The following is a 15,816-nucleotide window of genomic DNA, read 5'->3' as shown; positions in this document are numbered from 1 at the left end:
GCTTCATAGCATGCTTTTGAGATGTTTAATATTAAGTGCTTAACAGATGATCTAAACAAGAATTATTTGTGGTCTGAGCTATAACTTAAGCTGCAAAGCAATACTGTAGTTGGATACGTGACATTTGTAATAAGGTGGTGCACCTGAAATAGACCGAGCCAGTGTTCAAACAACAGGACAAACAAATGTTCCTGTCTGTGAGAGCATCTTCATCTTGGAGCAATAACTGTTACCTGCACAAATCTGTGGCAGGCAGCGAAAACCCCATCGACCCGAGTCCTGGCGGTTGCCTCTCAAACTAATTGTTTGCAGGCAATTGCAAAGGCAGCAGGTGATGAATTGCTAAAACAGTTTAGATTTCTAGTTTCTTTTTACAGATTAAATTTCTGCTAATCAATGGTGCGACAGTTAAATGGTGAATTGGGTCAGGTGTTAATCAATCCTATTGCAGTTCATTCATCTGGAGCAATGCACTGAGTGAGGCTGGCATAACTCCATCGAGATATTTAACTTTTCGGTTGTGACAGGATGTCACATCACCTCACCATGGAAAGGTGAGATGTGATCACAAAGATTGAAATTTCAGTTGGGTGAAGAAAAAATGTTTCCTGATTGAAGCCAGAAAACAGAATCGTGTTTTGGTGCCTTGCACTAGGTGCCTTGGGGGGCTTAGATTACCATAACATGCTTGCGGACCTGGCTACAGGCTATATTCAGGCAGTGATGCACCATGGTTGAGCCATCAATAGACAATAGACAATAGGAAGCCATTCGGCCCTTCGAGCCAGCACTGCCATTCAATGTGATCATGGCTGATCATTCTCAATCAGTACCCCGTTCCTGCCTTCTCCCCATACCCCCTGACTCCGCTATCCTTAAGAGCTTTATCTAGCTCTCTCTTGAATGCATTCAGAGAATTGGCCTCCACTGCCTTCTGAGGCAGAGAATTCCACAGATTCACAACTATCTGACTGTCCCGCCATTCCGGGAATTAACCTAGTAACCTAGTAAACCTACGCTGCACGCCCTCAATAGCAAGAATGAAGTTTCTGTAAAGAAGGAGCTGAGAAAAAGGATTGCATAACAGGAATTCCAGGTGTGCAGGCCTGCACTGTATTGTTCTATTCATTCATTTCACTGAGAGCCGTCCCAACCCTCTGTTGCTGTGATGTGATTGATGTACATTCACCCTGCGTTACTGAAGTACCTGTGACCATGTCCCCTTTCCCACAGGTGTGGTGGAATGCATGGCTGCAGGGACGGTTATTCTGGCCCACAATTCTGGAGGCCCCAAGCTTGACATCGTGGTGCCTTTTGACGGAGGTGAAACGGGTTTCCTGGCAGACAGCGAAGAAAGTTACGCTGACGCTCTAAATTCCATCCTCACACTGCCACCGGAGCAGCAGATGGAGATCAGACGGAATGCACGCAAGTCTGTCAGCAGATTCTCCGACCATCAGTTCGAGACGGCTTTTATATCTGCTCTGGAACTCTTCTTTAACCCAAGATAATTATTAAACGTGTTTAAATAATGACTCCTAGGAAAGATTGATTATTAAATCATATATGTAAGTAAGGACTCTCTTCCCAGGCTCCACCCTGGAGGAGAAACATTCCACAGTATTGCCGTTGTTTGGAAATATTTGAAAAGGTTTACGTTGTATGTGTCCAAGGGAAAAGACAAATATTTCCTGAATTTTGCAGTAAATATTGCGTAAGGGAAAATCTGTTCTGATTTCAGGTGTGTAATTGTGCAAGTTACTTCAGTATTTTCTGTATCTGTGACAAACAACACATTCACAAGTATAAAGAGAACAGTATTAATAACTACTATAATGAAGACGTGGATTACAAGGTTAGTTTTATTATCATTGTTGGAAGATCATATAGCTGCTGATTTGTAGAATTTCAAGTCCTAGATGAAGCTGAGGAGCACGGACACAGGGCCATCAGCCCACCTTGTCCATGTTGATCAAGTCGACATAATAGGCTGGTCCCATGTGGCCCATAGTCCTACAAACCCTTAAAATCCATATATGTTTAAAAGTCGTAATTGTATCTGCTTCTATAGCTTCCTCTGGCAGCTCATTCCAGATATAAACAACCCCGAGTGAATGTTGCCCCTGATCTAAACGACCCTGAATGAATGTTGCCCCTGAGGGCCCTCTTAAATCTCTGCCCTCACTAGCCCTGGTGAATGTAAAAGTGAAGTGCCATCTGGTGCAGCTGTGGCATGGAGCACACTGTGATACAGGATGCGATAGGTAGATGGTGTTGAACGATAGACACAGTTAAACCACTAACACGGTGTTCACCAGTGACAGGCACAGGGAAGTGCGAGGTGAAGACAGTGCTGAAACATTCACAATTGTATTCAACCAGTGAACTGGAATCTACCCACACTGACTGGCCACGAGCTGAGTTCCTTCACTGCTCATGTGGCCCATTTACCTCCATTTAGAGTCAAACAGCACAGGAGAAGCCCTTCAATCAAACTTGTCCATGCTGACCAAGCTAGTCTTATTTCTCTGAAACATAGAAAATAGGTGCAGGAGGAGGCCATTTGGCCCTTCGAGCCAGCACCGCCATTCATTGCGATCATGGCTGATCATCCACAATCAGTAACCTGTGCCTGCCTTCTCCCCATATCCCTTGTTTCTGCTAGCCCCAAGAGTTCCATCTAACTCTCTTTTAAATTCATCCAGTGATTTGGCCTCTACTGCCTTCTGTGGCAGAGAATTCCACAAATTCACAACTCTCTGGGGATTTTTTTTTTCACATCTCAGTTTTAAATGGCCTCCCCTTTATTCTAAGACTGTGGCCCCTGGTTCAGGACTCCCCCAACATTGGGACAATTTTTCCTGCATCTAGCTTGTCCAGTCTTTTTATATAATTTTATATGTGTCTCTCGTCCTTCTAAATTCCCGTGAATACAAGCCCAGTCTTTCCAATCTTTCCTCTTATGGCAGTCCTGCCATCCTGGGGATTAACCTCGTGAACCAATGCGGCACTCCCTCAATAGCAAGGATGTCCTTCCTCAAATTAGGAGACCAAGATTGCACACAATACTCCAGATGTGGTCTCACCTGGGTCCTGTACAACTGCAGAAGGACCTCTTTACTGCTGCACTCAAATCCTCTTATGAAGGCCAACATCCCATTAGCTTTGTGATACAGCTGGCGTCCTGGTGCCATCGCCACAACCTGGAGCTCAATGCTCTAAAGATAGTGGAACTGATTGTAGACTTTCGAAGAGCTCCCCCTCCCCTCCCCCCACTTACCATCAAACAACACCACAGTCACATCTGTGGAGTCATTTAAGTTCCTTGGAACCATCATCTCCAGGGACCTTAATTGGGGGCCACCATCGACTCCACAGTCAAAAAGGCCCAACAGAGGATGTACCTCCTGCGGCAACAGAGGAAACACAATCTACCACAGGCAATGATGATCCAATTCGATACTGCTATCATTAAGTCTGTCCTCACCTTCTCCATCATAGTCTGGTTTGGCTCAGCCACCAAGCACGACATCCGGAGGCTGCAACGGATCATTCGCACAGATGAAAAGGTTGTTGGCTACAACCTTCCCCCCCCCCCCCCATTGACGAACTGTACACTGCAAGGGCCAGGAAACAAACGGGCAAGATCATCTCTGACCCCTCTCACCCTGGCCACAATCTCTTTGAAGCACTTCCCTCTGAAAGGCAACTCCGGACTGTCAAAGCAGCCACAGTCAGACATAAAAATAGCTTTCCGCAGTTCACAGTTCTCCACTGTTCACACTGCCACCAAGCTTTGTGTCATCTGTAAATTTGCTGGTGTTACTTTTAATTCCATCACTACATCCACTGGCTCTTCATCCATTTTACTTGTCACATCCTCAAAGAATTCCAGATTAGTCAAGCAGGATTTCCCCTTCATAAATCCATCCTGACTTGGACCAATCCTTTTACTGCTATCCAAATGCACCATTATTACTTATTTAATAATTGACTCCAGCATCTTTCCCACCACCGATGTCAGGCTAACTGGTCTTTAATTCCCCGTTTTCTCTCTCCTTTCTTGAGAAGTGGGATAACATTAGCTACCCTCTAATCCACAGGAACTGATCCTGAATCTATAGAACATTGGAAAATGATCACCAATGTGTCCACTATTTCTAGAGCCACCTCCTTGAGTACCCTGGGATGCAGACCATCAGGCCCTGGGGATTTATCAGCCTTCAGTCCCATCAGTCTACCCAATATTTCTCGCCTAATGCAAATTTCTTTCTGTTCTTCTGTCTCCCTAGATCCTCCGTACTCTAGTACATCTGGGAGATTGTGTCTTCCTTAGTGAAGACCTGTTCAACTCTCTGCCATTTCCTTGTTCCCCAAAATAATTTCACCTGTTTCTGCCTTCAAAGGACCCACGTTTGTCTTTACTAATCTTTTTCTCTTAACATACCTGTAATGTCCGCGGTAAGACCCTGCTGTGACTAGCACAATGAATATACGTCCGACATCTTGTAAGAAGATTTAATAATAATCCTTCACCAGAAAACTTCTAGAAAATCGCCTGACCTCAGTCACGAGGCAAAAGCACATTTGCCAGCTTCTGCTTTTGGCCTCAAGGGGGCACTGGCATTTATATTACATATACATCCCTTTACTTTAATTACATCACATCTCCCCCTTCAACGTTGGGGTCAAAACTAATAACTTGAAGCTTTAATCAATTTAATGTGGATGAAACACCACAAATAACACAATGCTCTTCAGACTACAAAACTATCAAATAATTGGCCAACAATTTTACATAACAAGCCGTGCCGGGGGTTTTGACAATCACCCACTTCTCGTGCAAGTCGTATTTCCAACCCGTTCTGTGTGGTATTTATGTTGTATGCATGTGCGGCTTGGCACGCTTTGAGCCGGTTCCCCCACCACAGGACCATGTGATGCGGCCTGTGATAGTTCTCTTGAATCTGGGAGACTAGCTCCTTCTAGGAGACGGGCTCCTCCGTCTGGTTGACTCTCCGTCTCCTCTGGGAGACTCGCTCCTTCTGGGAGCGGGGGTCCTCCTTGTGGGAGAGTGCTCGTGCTCGTCTGCTGCGTGTTGCCAGGGCATTGCCCAGCTGCTTCGTGCGCAGGTCGTAAGTCCTTCCTGTTTCTGCGGAGCTCAGTACCGCTCGGTGTAGAGATGATGTAGTTCCAAGGGGACAGGTTTTCTCTTGCAATGCGGCCACGTTGCCACTCGGTTGGTTTGGCACGAAACCACACCTGTTGTTGCTGTTCCAGGCGCGGCAGCGGCTCGGCGCTTGCCTTCTCATTGAAGTATGCTGCCTGTTTATCTTACCGGGCGGCCAGTTGTGGTCCTATGGGAGGGACATGATGTGGCAGTAAGAACGATAGAGGCGACGGCAATTTGCTTGTTAACAGTCTACTGTTCAGTAACTGTGAGGGGGCCTAGCCGCCTGTCCCGTCAAGGGGGGTGTTGCAGTATTCGAGGATGGCATACATCGGGTCACGGCCGCTGCCTTTTGCTTTTCTCATGGGACCTTTTATAGTTTGTACAAAGCGCTCTACCTGCCCGTTGCTCTGTGGATATATGGGACTTGAGGTGACATGGGCAAATTCCCAGTCCTCCTGGAATCTTCGAAACTCAGCACAGTCAAATTGTCTTGCGTTGTCTGTCATCACCAAGTCAGGAAATCCACTCCGGGCAAACATGCCCGTCATCTCACGTATCACCGAATGTGACGTCATGTCTGTCAACTGTGCTATTTCTGGGTACTTGGAGTAATAGTCCACTACAAGCAAATGGTCAACTCCATCCAGATGGAAGATGTCTGCGCCGACCTTAGACCAAGGTCTGCTGGGGATGAGGTGTGGTTGTAGCGGCTCGCTTGCTTGTGCTTTCCTATTCGCCTGGCATATCGAGCATGTTCCCACTGTGTCCTCAATCTGTGCATTCATTCCTGGCCACGCAAATAAATTGCGGGCTCGTTGTTTAAGTTTCACTACTCCCAGATGTGATTCATGTAGCGCGTTCAGCAGAACTGGCTGGCTGGTGATGCCACAGACGATTCTGTCTCGCAGCAACGAGTCATGGATAATGCCAAACTCGCAATCACTAGCTAAAGACTTCACTGCAGTCAAGTAGCTGGAGAGGGTCTCCCCTCGCCGCTGATCACGTGTATTAAAGATGTATCTTGAGACAGTTAAGTTCTTCTTTGGTCCACAGTATGTCTGAAACTTATTCTTCAACGGTTGTATTTTGACCCATTCCTCCTGGGCAAACTGAAAGGTCTCATCAATCTGCTGAGCGGCCGGCCGGCCCTGCTACGTGTAGGAATGTTGCACACCAAATCTTATCTGGCTTACTCGTCAGTTCTGTTGCCGTCTCGTACAGCTAGAATGCCCTTATCCAGTCCTTATAATTCTTGACCAAGTTCCCTTGCAGGGAGAGTGGTCCCGGTGGCTTGAGTCCAGACATTCTTTTCTTTAGTTTCTTTTTTCTTCTGACACCATGTAATGTCCGCGGTAAGACCCTGTTGTGACTAGCACAATGAATATATGTCCGACATCTTGTAAGAAGATTTAATAATAATCCTTCACCAGGAAACTTCTAGAAAATCACCTGACCTCAGTCACGAGGCAAAGCACATTTGCCAGCTTCTGCTTTTTGCCTGGCATTTATATTACATATACATCACAATACCTAAAGAAGCTTTTACTCTCCTTCTTTATATTCTTGGCCAGCTTACCCTCGTACTTTGTCTTTTCATCCCGTATTGCCCTATTTGTTACCTTCTGTTGTCCTTTAAAAGTTTCCCAATCCTCTGGCTTCCCGCTACTCTTTGCTATGTTATACACTTTTTCTTTTAGTTTTATTCCATCGCTAACTTCGCTTGTCAGCCTCTCACTCAAATGATCCTGCATCTTCTGGATTCTGCCCAGAAATTCCTGCCATTGCTGTTCCACCGTCATTCCTGCTAGGATCCTTTTCCAGTCGTTTTCCCGGATGATCCTGAGGTCATCCAATTACCTCTCTAAGTGCCCCAAAACGGTCCTTCAAGAGCTGAACCTGGACACATTTTCCACAGTTGTCGCAGCCAGAGGCACCAGCAGGTCCCTGACCTCTCACATCCTGCAAACATCACACTGAATCAGCATACCTGTCATTTCTTCACAGCGTCTCACCCTCTCCAACCTTTGGCTTAGTCTCCTCCCTCGGCCTCCTCGCCGAAGACTCTCGAGCCAAAGACTCTCACTTTTCTCACAAGGCAAGACTCTCGAGCCAAAGACACACTTTTCTCACAAGGCACTTCCCTCGACCAGGCCGCTCGAGGTATGCATTTGGCCCATATCCCTCTAAGCCTTTCCTATCCATATACCTGTGCAAAGTCTTAAATATTGTTAAAGTACCTGCTTCAACTACCTTCTCTAGCAGCTCATTCCATATACCCACTGTCCTCTGTGCGAAAACATTTGCTCCTAAGCTCCAACTAAATATTTTGCCCCTCACCATAAACCTGTCCTCTGGTTCTTGATTCCCATTCACGCCGTGAATGCAGTCTTTTACCTAAACTATTCCTCCTGGGGTATTTTATACACCCGGTTGCCTCCCGAGGTCCACGGAATAAAGTCCTGGCCTGCTCAACCGCTCCCTGTAACTCAGGCCTTCAAGTCCTGGTAATATCCTCAAATGATCTCTGTGCTCTTTCCAGCGTCATGAACAGGGTGTCCAAAACTGAACACATTTACTCCAACATTGGCCTCACCAACATCTTGTACAGCTGTAACATAACATCCTAACTTCTATCATCAGTAACTTGATTGATGAAAGCCAATGTGCTGAAAGCCTTCTTAACTACCCAATCTCCCTGTGGTGCTGGTCAAGACACAATTAAATTTTTTTGCATTGTATATTGGGAGGAATATGAAGTTAAAATATCCCAAATATTTTTCAAGAATAATATTTAACTATAATTTTTACACTTGGGTTTAGGAATGTTTGCTGGTCATCTGTAATGAACTTTGAGAGTGTGGTACTTTCTTCAACCACAGCTGTCTTTCTGGAGAAGAGTCTCTGTTAACACTGTTGGATAGGGAGCTCTCGCCATTGGGCTCAGTGAACGCGAAGGAATGGTAGTTACATTTCCAGGTTGGAGGATGTGTAGCTCCTTGGATGCCATTGTCAAACGTTGGTTACCATTGTCAAATGTTGAAGGTGGCTGCTAACTGGCATTTTAGTGGTGTGAATGTTTCTTGCCATCTGAACGTTGCTTCCCCTGTAGTCATGGGCTGTGTTCCATGCTGACGAACTGCATGTCCTCTCTTCTAATGGAGAGACATTGATGAAACAGCAAGGCCGGGTGCATTGCCCTGACAAATTCCTGCTGTTGTGAACAAGCTTTCATCTGGGCCCACAACCCAGTCATTACAGCCTAAATCAGAATAACACAAACTAAACCTCATACAGCAGTGGTGAGATTCTGGAACAAGGCAGTTTCTTCAGGCACTGTCACAGTGTGCACGAGGGAGGCATTGCGAGAGAGGGCTCAAAGATACTCCACTGAGTCAACAACTCTCCTGCAGTTTAAAGTATTGGCATGACAATGTGTGCAGATTTTACACTTACACAGCAGGTCATTAGTAACCCATTTTTCCTTATCGTATTTGATCCTTGTGTATCTGTGCTGGCATGTCTTCTGCCTGGGTCTTGTCCTCCTTCGCCCAAGGACCATTTTCCACATTTCCTCTGTAAATAGGTGCTGTAGATCACGGCCACATCTTGCTGTTGTGACTCCCATTATCTTATGACATTATCTTTGCTGCAGCTACTTCTGTTTTACAAGCTAAACAATGCCCTAAACTAGTCACTGCCTCTTCTACATTGTCCTTTAAGTCACATTTACTGGGTAGGTCTAATTTTCCATCATCCTTTTCCCCTATGTAAGGCTCTTGGGTTAACCATTTCACAGACTTGCCCAATTTTCTTATCGATTCTAGAGATTCCTTCATCAATTGAAGTGCAGCTTATTTTGGGGCTCAGGTCTTTGTTATTGCATTGGGCTGCTGTCTGGCCATCTGGCTTTGATCTCCAGTGCTTGCTCATTTCTGCATATCACGTGGAATGAATCAAATCAACTGACTTGTACAAGGGAGATCTTGAGAGGAAGGTGGGATGGATCATCATCTTGGGCCAAGTACACCTGTACGTGAAGGTACCGCTCAAAATCATGGCTTTATTTTTCTCCTGTGACTATAATTATACAAGGTTTACTTGCTAAGGAAAAGCAGAATAGTTATATCCTCACAGGATAGTTGATCAGTTGGTTACTGCAAGTGAAACGTTCGAGCAGCAGCTTAAGGAATTAGTTTTTTGTATTTTAAAATATCAGTTCCAGACCGATGTTTTAAACGACTCATTTCCTTGACTGCAGAGGGCAAGATTAGCCATCCGTGTTACTCTCAGGAAGTTGTTGTAATTTGCCCCGTGAAAGCCTCGACTGAATCAGTTGCAGACTCGTTCTTTTGATCACAACATTTTTCAGGCATACTTTCAGTGCTGAAATCGAGCACCTTCGCCTGGCCCTCACCCTCCTCTCTGCGTTCATCGTGTGCGCCTTGGTTGGCTCCTTTCCCATCACTGTAATCAGCTTCTGGTTGAATTATTAATTCCTGCAAAGACTCCACGAGCTGTTCTGTGAGTTCATCTTCGGATTCTTCAAAGTTTCTAAAGAATCAATAGACACATCAGCGGGACCACCGCCTACATTTTTCTTGTTACAATAATACAAGGTTATACATAGCAATACTGGACTAGACTGTCCATGGCACAGCAGGTACATCTGCATTATAAGTAATTGTGTTGGAAGGAACTGCAGATGCTGGTTTAAACCGAAGATAGACACAAAATGCTGGAGTACCTCAGCGGGACAGGCCGCATCTCTGGATAGAAGGAATGGGTGAAGTTTCGGGTTGAGACCTTTCTTCAGACTAGTCTGAAATGAGTTACAGTACTCCGGCATTTTGGATCTATTATAAGTAATTGTATTTACTCTGCAGGTACTGCCCTTGTTTGGCGCAACAAAATACAACAATTTGCACTTTTCAGAGTTAAATTCCATCTGCCATTCCTTGACCCACTTCCCTGGTTGATCTAGATCCTATTGCAAAGTTGGATATCTCCTTCCTCTCTGTGCACCAACCACCAATTTTGGGGTTATCCACAAATTTTCCAGCCCTCTTGTCGTCAAAATCGTCAATGTAGACGACAGTCAGCTGTGGACCCAGCACCGATCCTTGTGGCACATGACTGGTGACAGGTATCAGATTAACAACCCCTCCACTACTGCTCTCCGATTCCTGCCAGCACCCCAATTGTGAATGCAGTTGGCCAGCTCACCCTGGATCCCATGTGATTGAACCTTCTCTCCCTCCCCCCCACGCTGTTTATTATTCCTTTGTTCCAGTTGACCTTGAAATAGGGGTTGCATGCCAACAACACTGGCATGTGGTAATTGGGCTAAACATGCCAGTTTAGCCCAAGTGCAGGCCAGTAGGACTAGTGTAGATGGGACGTGTTGGTTGGCATAGCCAAGATGGGCTGTTTCCACGCTGTATGACTCTGACTATGTTTATGCCATGGAATTATTTTGTTTTGGAAAGGTGAGAGTGGTAGAATGAGCTTACGTGTCATCGTCATCAGATCTGGGCTCCAGCCGTTGAGTGTCCACTTCCACATCAGAGGCCAAACCTGATTCACAATCACCCTTCTTTTCTGTTGGCTTCACAGGAGTTGACAAACCACCTAATAAACCGAAACATAGCCTGATCAATCATCAGCTCCGTCCACAGCCATGTATCGATCCCAAACTAGCAGCACAAATAGATGAAGTGTTAAAGAACGTGTATGGTATGCTTACCTTAATCGGTCAGTAAGGGTGGGCATTGAGTATAAGAGTCAGGATATCATGATGCGTCACAAAGAAATTGGTCAGGCTGCCATTAGAGTATTGCGTATAGTTCTAGTCTCCCCATTACAGTAAGGATGTGGAGGCTTTGGAGGGCGTTCAGGAGAGGTTTACCAGAATGCTGCCTGGATTAGAGGGTATTAGATATAAGGTTGGACAGACATGGATTATATTTTCTGGAACGTCAGAGGTTATGATTAGGAAAATGGTGTCAGATGGAGTGGCAGCTAATGTTCGGGTACCAATGAAGGCGCAGGTCTCTTACCCCGCAACACAGATTTAAGAATAACCGGCACTGAATGAAAAGGTAGTTGCCTCCTGTTTCCAATTGCAACTTCCCCTCTCAACCAAATCACTAAAACAACACAATTCACCCGTACAGGCATTCATCCTTTAACTGATGTTAAAACAAAAAAGCTAGGATGAATTAATTTGAATCATAAACAACACAGATAGTTCCATTAGTGGCTGCTCTATAAATCTGGGTTAGTTCATGAGCAGCACTGTAACAATGCTGAACGGTTGGAAGGACTGTTCATCTGAGATGTGGATAGAAACATAGAAAAACATAGAAAATAGGTGCAGGAGTAGGCCATTCGGCCCTTCGAGACTGCACCGCCATTCAATATGATCATGGCTGATCATCCAACTCAGTATCCCGTACCTGCCTTCTCTCCATACCCCCTGATCCCTTTAGCCACAAGGGCCACATCTAACTCCCTCTTAAATATATTGAGATGAATTGAGATGTCCTGGCAAGCAGCTGGTATGAAGATGTAGATGAACATAGATCCTCGGGCATGATTTTGAACAGAGAAGGAGTTACTCTCAGTGGCCTGGCCACAAGCTTGTGTTTCCTACATTTCCTACCTAACAATGGAAATATTTAATTGGCTGAAAATTGAAGGATGCTTTACAAATAATAATAAATACATGTGTACTAAAATTTCAGCCTGAATTTCAGGAGCGACAAGAGTGGGATAGAATTTTTAATCCAATCATCCTCTTTATTCCTGACAGCCCTTCATAATTCTGATGTATGAATTCCTGATTTAAGTACCACCTACCCCCAACGTCTGTCGGAATGTGCTTTGGGTGCTGCAGAATCCACCAGGATAAACACACCAGCTCAGGGTATAGGAGAGACATGGATGGAGGATTACCTGCCCAATGGGCAATGGAGAGGGCCTTCTGCCTTACATGTTGCAACGAGTGATGTGCAAAATAGGACAAGTGCTGTGGCTTCTATTCTCTATGTGTGTACGCATGACTTGGACGATGGCATCAACGCCAGGGCTGCTAAATTTGCTGATGCTGCAAAGGTAAATTGAAGTGGATACAAGGCGGCTAGAAAGAGATATCGGTGAGTAAATGAAGTAGGATAAAAGTTGTCAAATGGAATATCAGGTTAGAAAATGTTGTTCATTTTGGCTCAAAAGCAGTAGAGTCAGAGTTACACAGCATGGAAACAGGCCCATGACAACCAAGATGCCTCGTCAAAGACTGTCCCATTTGCCTGCATTTGGCTTATATCTTTCCTTTCCTATCTGTTTACCTGCCCAAGTGTCTTTTAAATGTTATTATTGTTCCTGCCTCAATTACCTCCTCTGGCATCTTGTTCATATGCCCACCACCTTCTGAGTGAAAAAAAACGTTCCTCGGGTTCCTATTAAATCTTTCCCTTCTCATTTTAAACTGATGTTCTCTAGTTCTTGAATTCCCTCCCCTGTGTAAAAGACTGCATTCACTCTGTCTAATCCCTTCATGAGTTTATACATATCTATAAGATCGCCCCTCAGCCTCCCTAAGAAATAAGGTCCTAGCCTGCCCAACTTCTCCCTGTAGCGCAGGCCCTAGAGTCCTGGCAACATCCTCGTAAAGGTTCTGACAACGTCCCAATAAGCACCTGGTGTAAATAGTGAGATGCCTGCAGGACTCCAAGATGCAGGAATCTCAGTGGCCTGTTGCCTGGTTTGGATAAAGCCATCAATGTTATTGTTTATTACTGGATGAATTGATTAGAAGAATATGTAGTGTAAGAAAATAACTGCAGATGCTGGTACAAATCGAAGGTATTTATTCACAAAATGCTGGAGTAACTCAGCAGGTCAGGCAGCATCTCAGGAGAGAAGGAATGGGTGAATAAATAGAATATGTAGGTCACGCTTCAGTTATCTAGGTCATTGATGGACTGTGCGTTTTGCCAGGACTAGAGGATTTGATCCTGACCTCAGGTGCCATCTGTGTGGAGATTGCACATTTTCCCTGTGACCATGTGGGTTTCCTCCCACATCCTAAAGACGTGCGGGTTTGTAGGTAAATTGCCCCTAGTGTGTAGAGAGTGGCTGTGAAAGTGGGATAACACAGATCTAGTACTGACAAGTAATCAATATAAAGGTGTGGATATCGTGGGCCGAAGGACCTCTTTCCATGCTGTACCTTAACTAAACTAAAAGTAAGATCTTTCTTTACCGAGTTGATGTGCAGAGGTGGTGAGACACACTGATGAGAGCTGAGCAACCACGAGCGCCTTCAGCAAAGTATCCGGTGGTTTCCGTTCCCACTGATTTCTGTTTCTTGAACCATCTGCTTCCATCACAACAACCTGGTCAGCTGCAGAGGTCGCTAAACAGAGAAGTCAGGTGCAGCAATAGTCATACATTAGCCCTAGACTGGGGCAAGAATGTTTGTGGCACGTTCTATTAATTAAAATTTTCTGTTGCCCAGTTCAAAGTATTTGAGTGATAGATTGCTCTAAGTATGATCCATAACAGTCCGAAGACAATAATGAGACAGGAACTGCAGATGCTGGAATCTTGCATAGAACACAGAGTGCTGGGGTAACTCAGTGGGTCAGGCAGTATCTGTGGAGAACATGGATAGGTGACGTTTCAGGTCAGGAACCTTCTTCAGAACAATGAGACCCTGTCAAATAATACAACCAGTAATCTCTGTTCTTTTTCAATGAAATTGAAGGACTGCAAGAGAAATAGAATTTTAAAAAACTTGAGTGAATTAGATACAAATCAGGAACAGAAAGAGAAATAGAATGCTAATATTTCTCTCTTATTGAAACAAGACAGGGATGAAACCAATCCCTCCTCATACCGACCAATTTCTATGCTTAATTTGGATTTCAAAATTTTTACTAAAATAATGGCGACTAGACTAAATAAGTGTATAGAATCCATTATCCATACGGATCAGACCGGGTTCATCCCCAATAGGTTCTCTTTCTTTAATGTTAGAAGAGTAATGAATATTATGTATCACAAATTCGATAGTTCTTCCAAACAAGCCATTCTGTGTTTAGACGCAGAAAAAGCTTTCGATCAGGTTGAGTGGGGATATTTACTCAGAGTGCTGGAAGAGTTTGGTCTTGGTGCCTCTTTTATTTCCTGGGTACGTCTTATATATGCTCATCCCACCGCTTCCATACTCACAAACCAGGATAGGTCACCCCCCTTTTGCCCTTCAAAGGGGTACGCGACAGGGCTGCCCCCTCTTGCCGCTCCTCTTTGCGTTAGCCATTGAGCCGCTGGCAATCGGCATAAGAGGGCATGCGCTTATAAAACCGATAATACTGGGTGGGGTGGAACATAAGATTTCGCTTTATGCGGATGATATTGCCATCTTTGTATCTGACCCTGAACATTCTGTCCCTTACCTATTCCAGCTTATTAATTCCTTTGGCGAGGTCTCAGGTTACACTATAAACTGGCAGAAGAGTGAACTTAAATCGATAACAGCAGAATTAGACCCTGTATTCTTAGCCAACATGCAGTTTAAAACAAATCCGGATAGTATAAAATATCTGGGCATTAAAATATCTAAAAACCCCAAGACCCTTTTTTAAATTAACTTTACCGAAAGGTTGAACAAGCTAAAGGAGAACATAGAGAAATGGAGAACGTTGCCTATTTCATTGATTGGCCGCGTGAACGCAGTAAAGATGGTCTCCCTGCCGAGATTTCTGTATTTATTTCAGAATATCCCTGTTTTTATCCCCAAATCCTACTTTAAGTTAATCGATTCTATCATTATGCCATTTATTTGGGGATATAAAGCACACAGGATCTCAAAAGCTTATCTTCAAAAAACGAGGGAACATGGGGGACTGGGGTTACCGTGCTTTTTATATTACTATTGGGCGGCCAATGTTAGAGTCATGGTATACTGGCAGTATGCATATGAACGGGGAGTTGGATATGACCTGCCCTCTTGGCTGGCGATTGAAAAAAGCTTAACCCCAAAAACTTCTCTCCCTGCTCTCCTTTTTTCATTACCCAGATCTCTCACCTCTCTTAGAGAGGATCACTTCACTCTGTCCAATGCTCAGAGAATATGGCACCAAATTAGGAAAGCTTGTGAGCTTCCGAATACGTCCGGAGGATATTGAATTATGTGAGGTAAGCGAAACAAGTAGAGTAGTGATGGAAATTAGGAGGATTAAAGAAGAGGAGGTACGGACACTTTTGAAGAATATAAAAGTGGATAAGTCTCCAGGTCCTGATAGGATATTCCCTAGGACATTGAGGGAAGTTAGTGCAGAAATAGCAGGGGCTATGACGGAAATATTTCAAACGTCATTAGAAACAGGGAAGGTGCCGGAAGATTGGCGCATTGCGCATGTTGTGCCTTTGTTTAAAAAAGGTTCTAAAAGTAAACCTAGCAATTATAGACCTATTAGTTTGACGTCTGTGGTGGGAAAATTAATGGAAAAGATACTTAGGGACAATATATATAATTATTTGGATAATCAAGGCCTGATTAGAAACAGTCAACATGGATTTGTGCCTGGAAGGTCATGTTTGACTAATCTTCTTGAATTTTTTGAAGAGGTTACCAGGGA

General features: G+C 44.5%; 2 protein-coding genes across 6 annotated transcripts in view; one reads left to right on the top strand and one right to left on the bottom strand.

The window, feature by feature from the left end:
* alg11 (ALG11 alpha-1,2-mannosyltransferase) overlaps positions 1 to 1,773 on the top strand; it is a 54,706-nt gene extending 52,933 nt beyond the window's left edge. The window contains exon 4 of one of the 3 annotated variants that reach the window (XM_078402872.1): positions 1,234 to 1,773. In XM_078402872.1, coding sequence (XP_078258998.1) covers positions 1,234 to 1,511 — 278 coding nt within the window. In that variant the 3' untranslated portion in view covers positions 1,512 to 1,773. The remainder of the gene's footprint in view (positions 1 to 1,233) is intronic. The other 2 variants (XM_078402874.1, XM_078402873.1) reach the window with 2 other exon arrangements.
* A 4,545-nt stretch (positions 1,774 to 6,318) lies between these two features.
* The window catches only part of nek5 (NIMA related kinase 5), a 38,631-nt gene continuing 29,133 nt past the window's right edge, over positions 6,319 to 15,816 (bottom strand). For 2 of the 3 annotated variants that reach the window (XM_078402864.1, XM_078402866.1), the window contains 3 exons: positions 13,437 to 13,589; positions 10,684 to 10,801; positions 6,319 to 9,724 (listed from right to left, as the gene is read on the bottom strand). In XM_078402864.1, the coding sequence (XP_078258990.1) occupies positions 9,460 to 9,724; positions 10,684 to 10,801; positions 13,437 to 13,589 (536 nt within the window). In that variant the 3' untranslated portion in view covers positions 6,319 to 9,459. The remainder of the gene's footprint in view (positions 9,725 to 10,683; positions 10,802 to 13,436; positions 13,590 to 15,816) is intronic. The other variant, XM_078402865.1, reaches the window with a different exon arrangement.

Source organism: Rhinoraja longicauda, chromosome 7 (assembly GCF_053455715.1).
Source record: "Rhinoraja longicauda isolate Sanriku21f chromosome 7, sRhiLon1.1, whole genome shotgun sequence".
NCBI lineage: Eukaryota > Metazoa > Chordata > Chondrichthyes > Rajiformes > Arhynchobatidae > Rhinoraja > Rhinoraja longicauda.
This window is presented reverse-complemented; position numbering and strand designations above follow the sequence as displayed.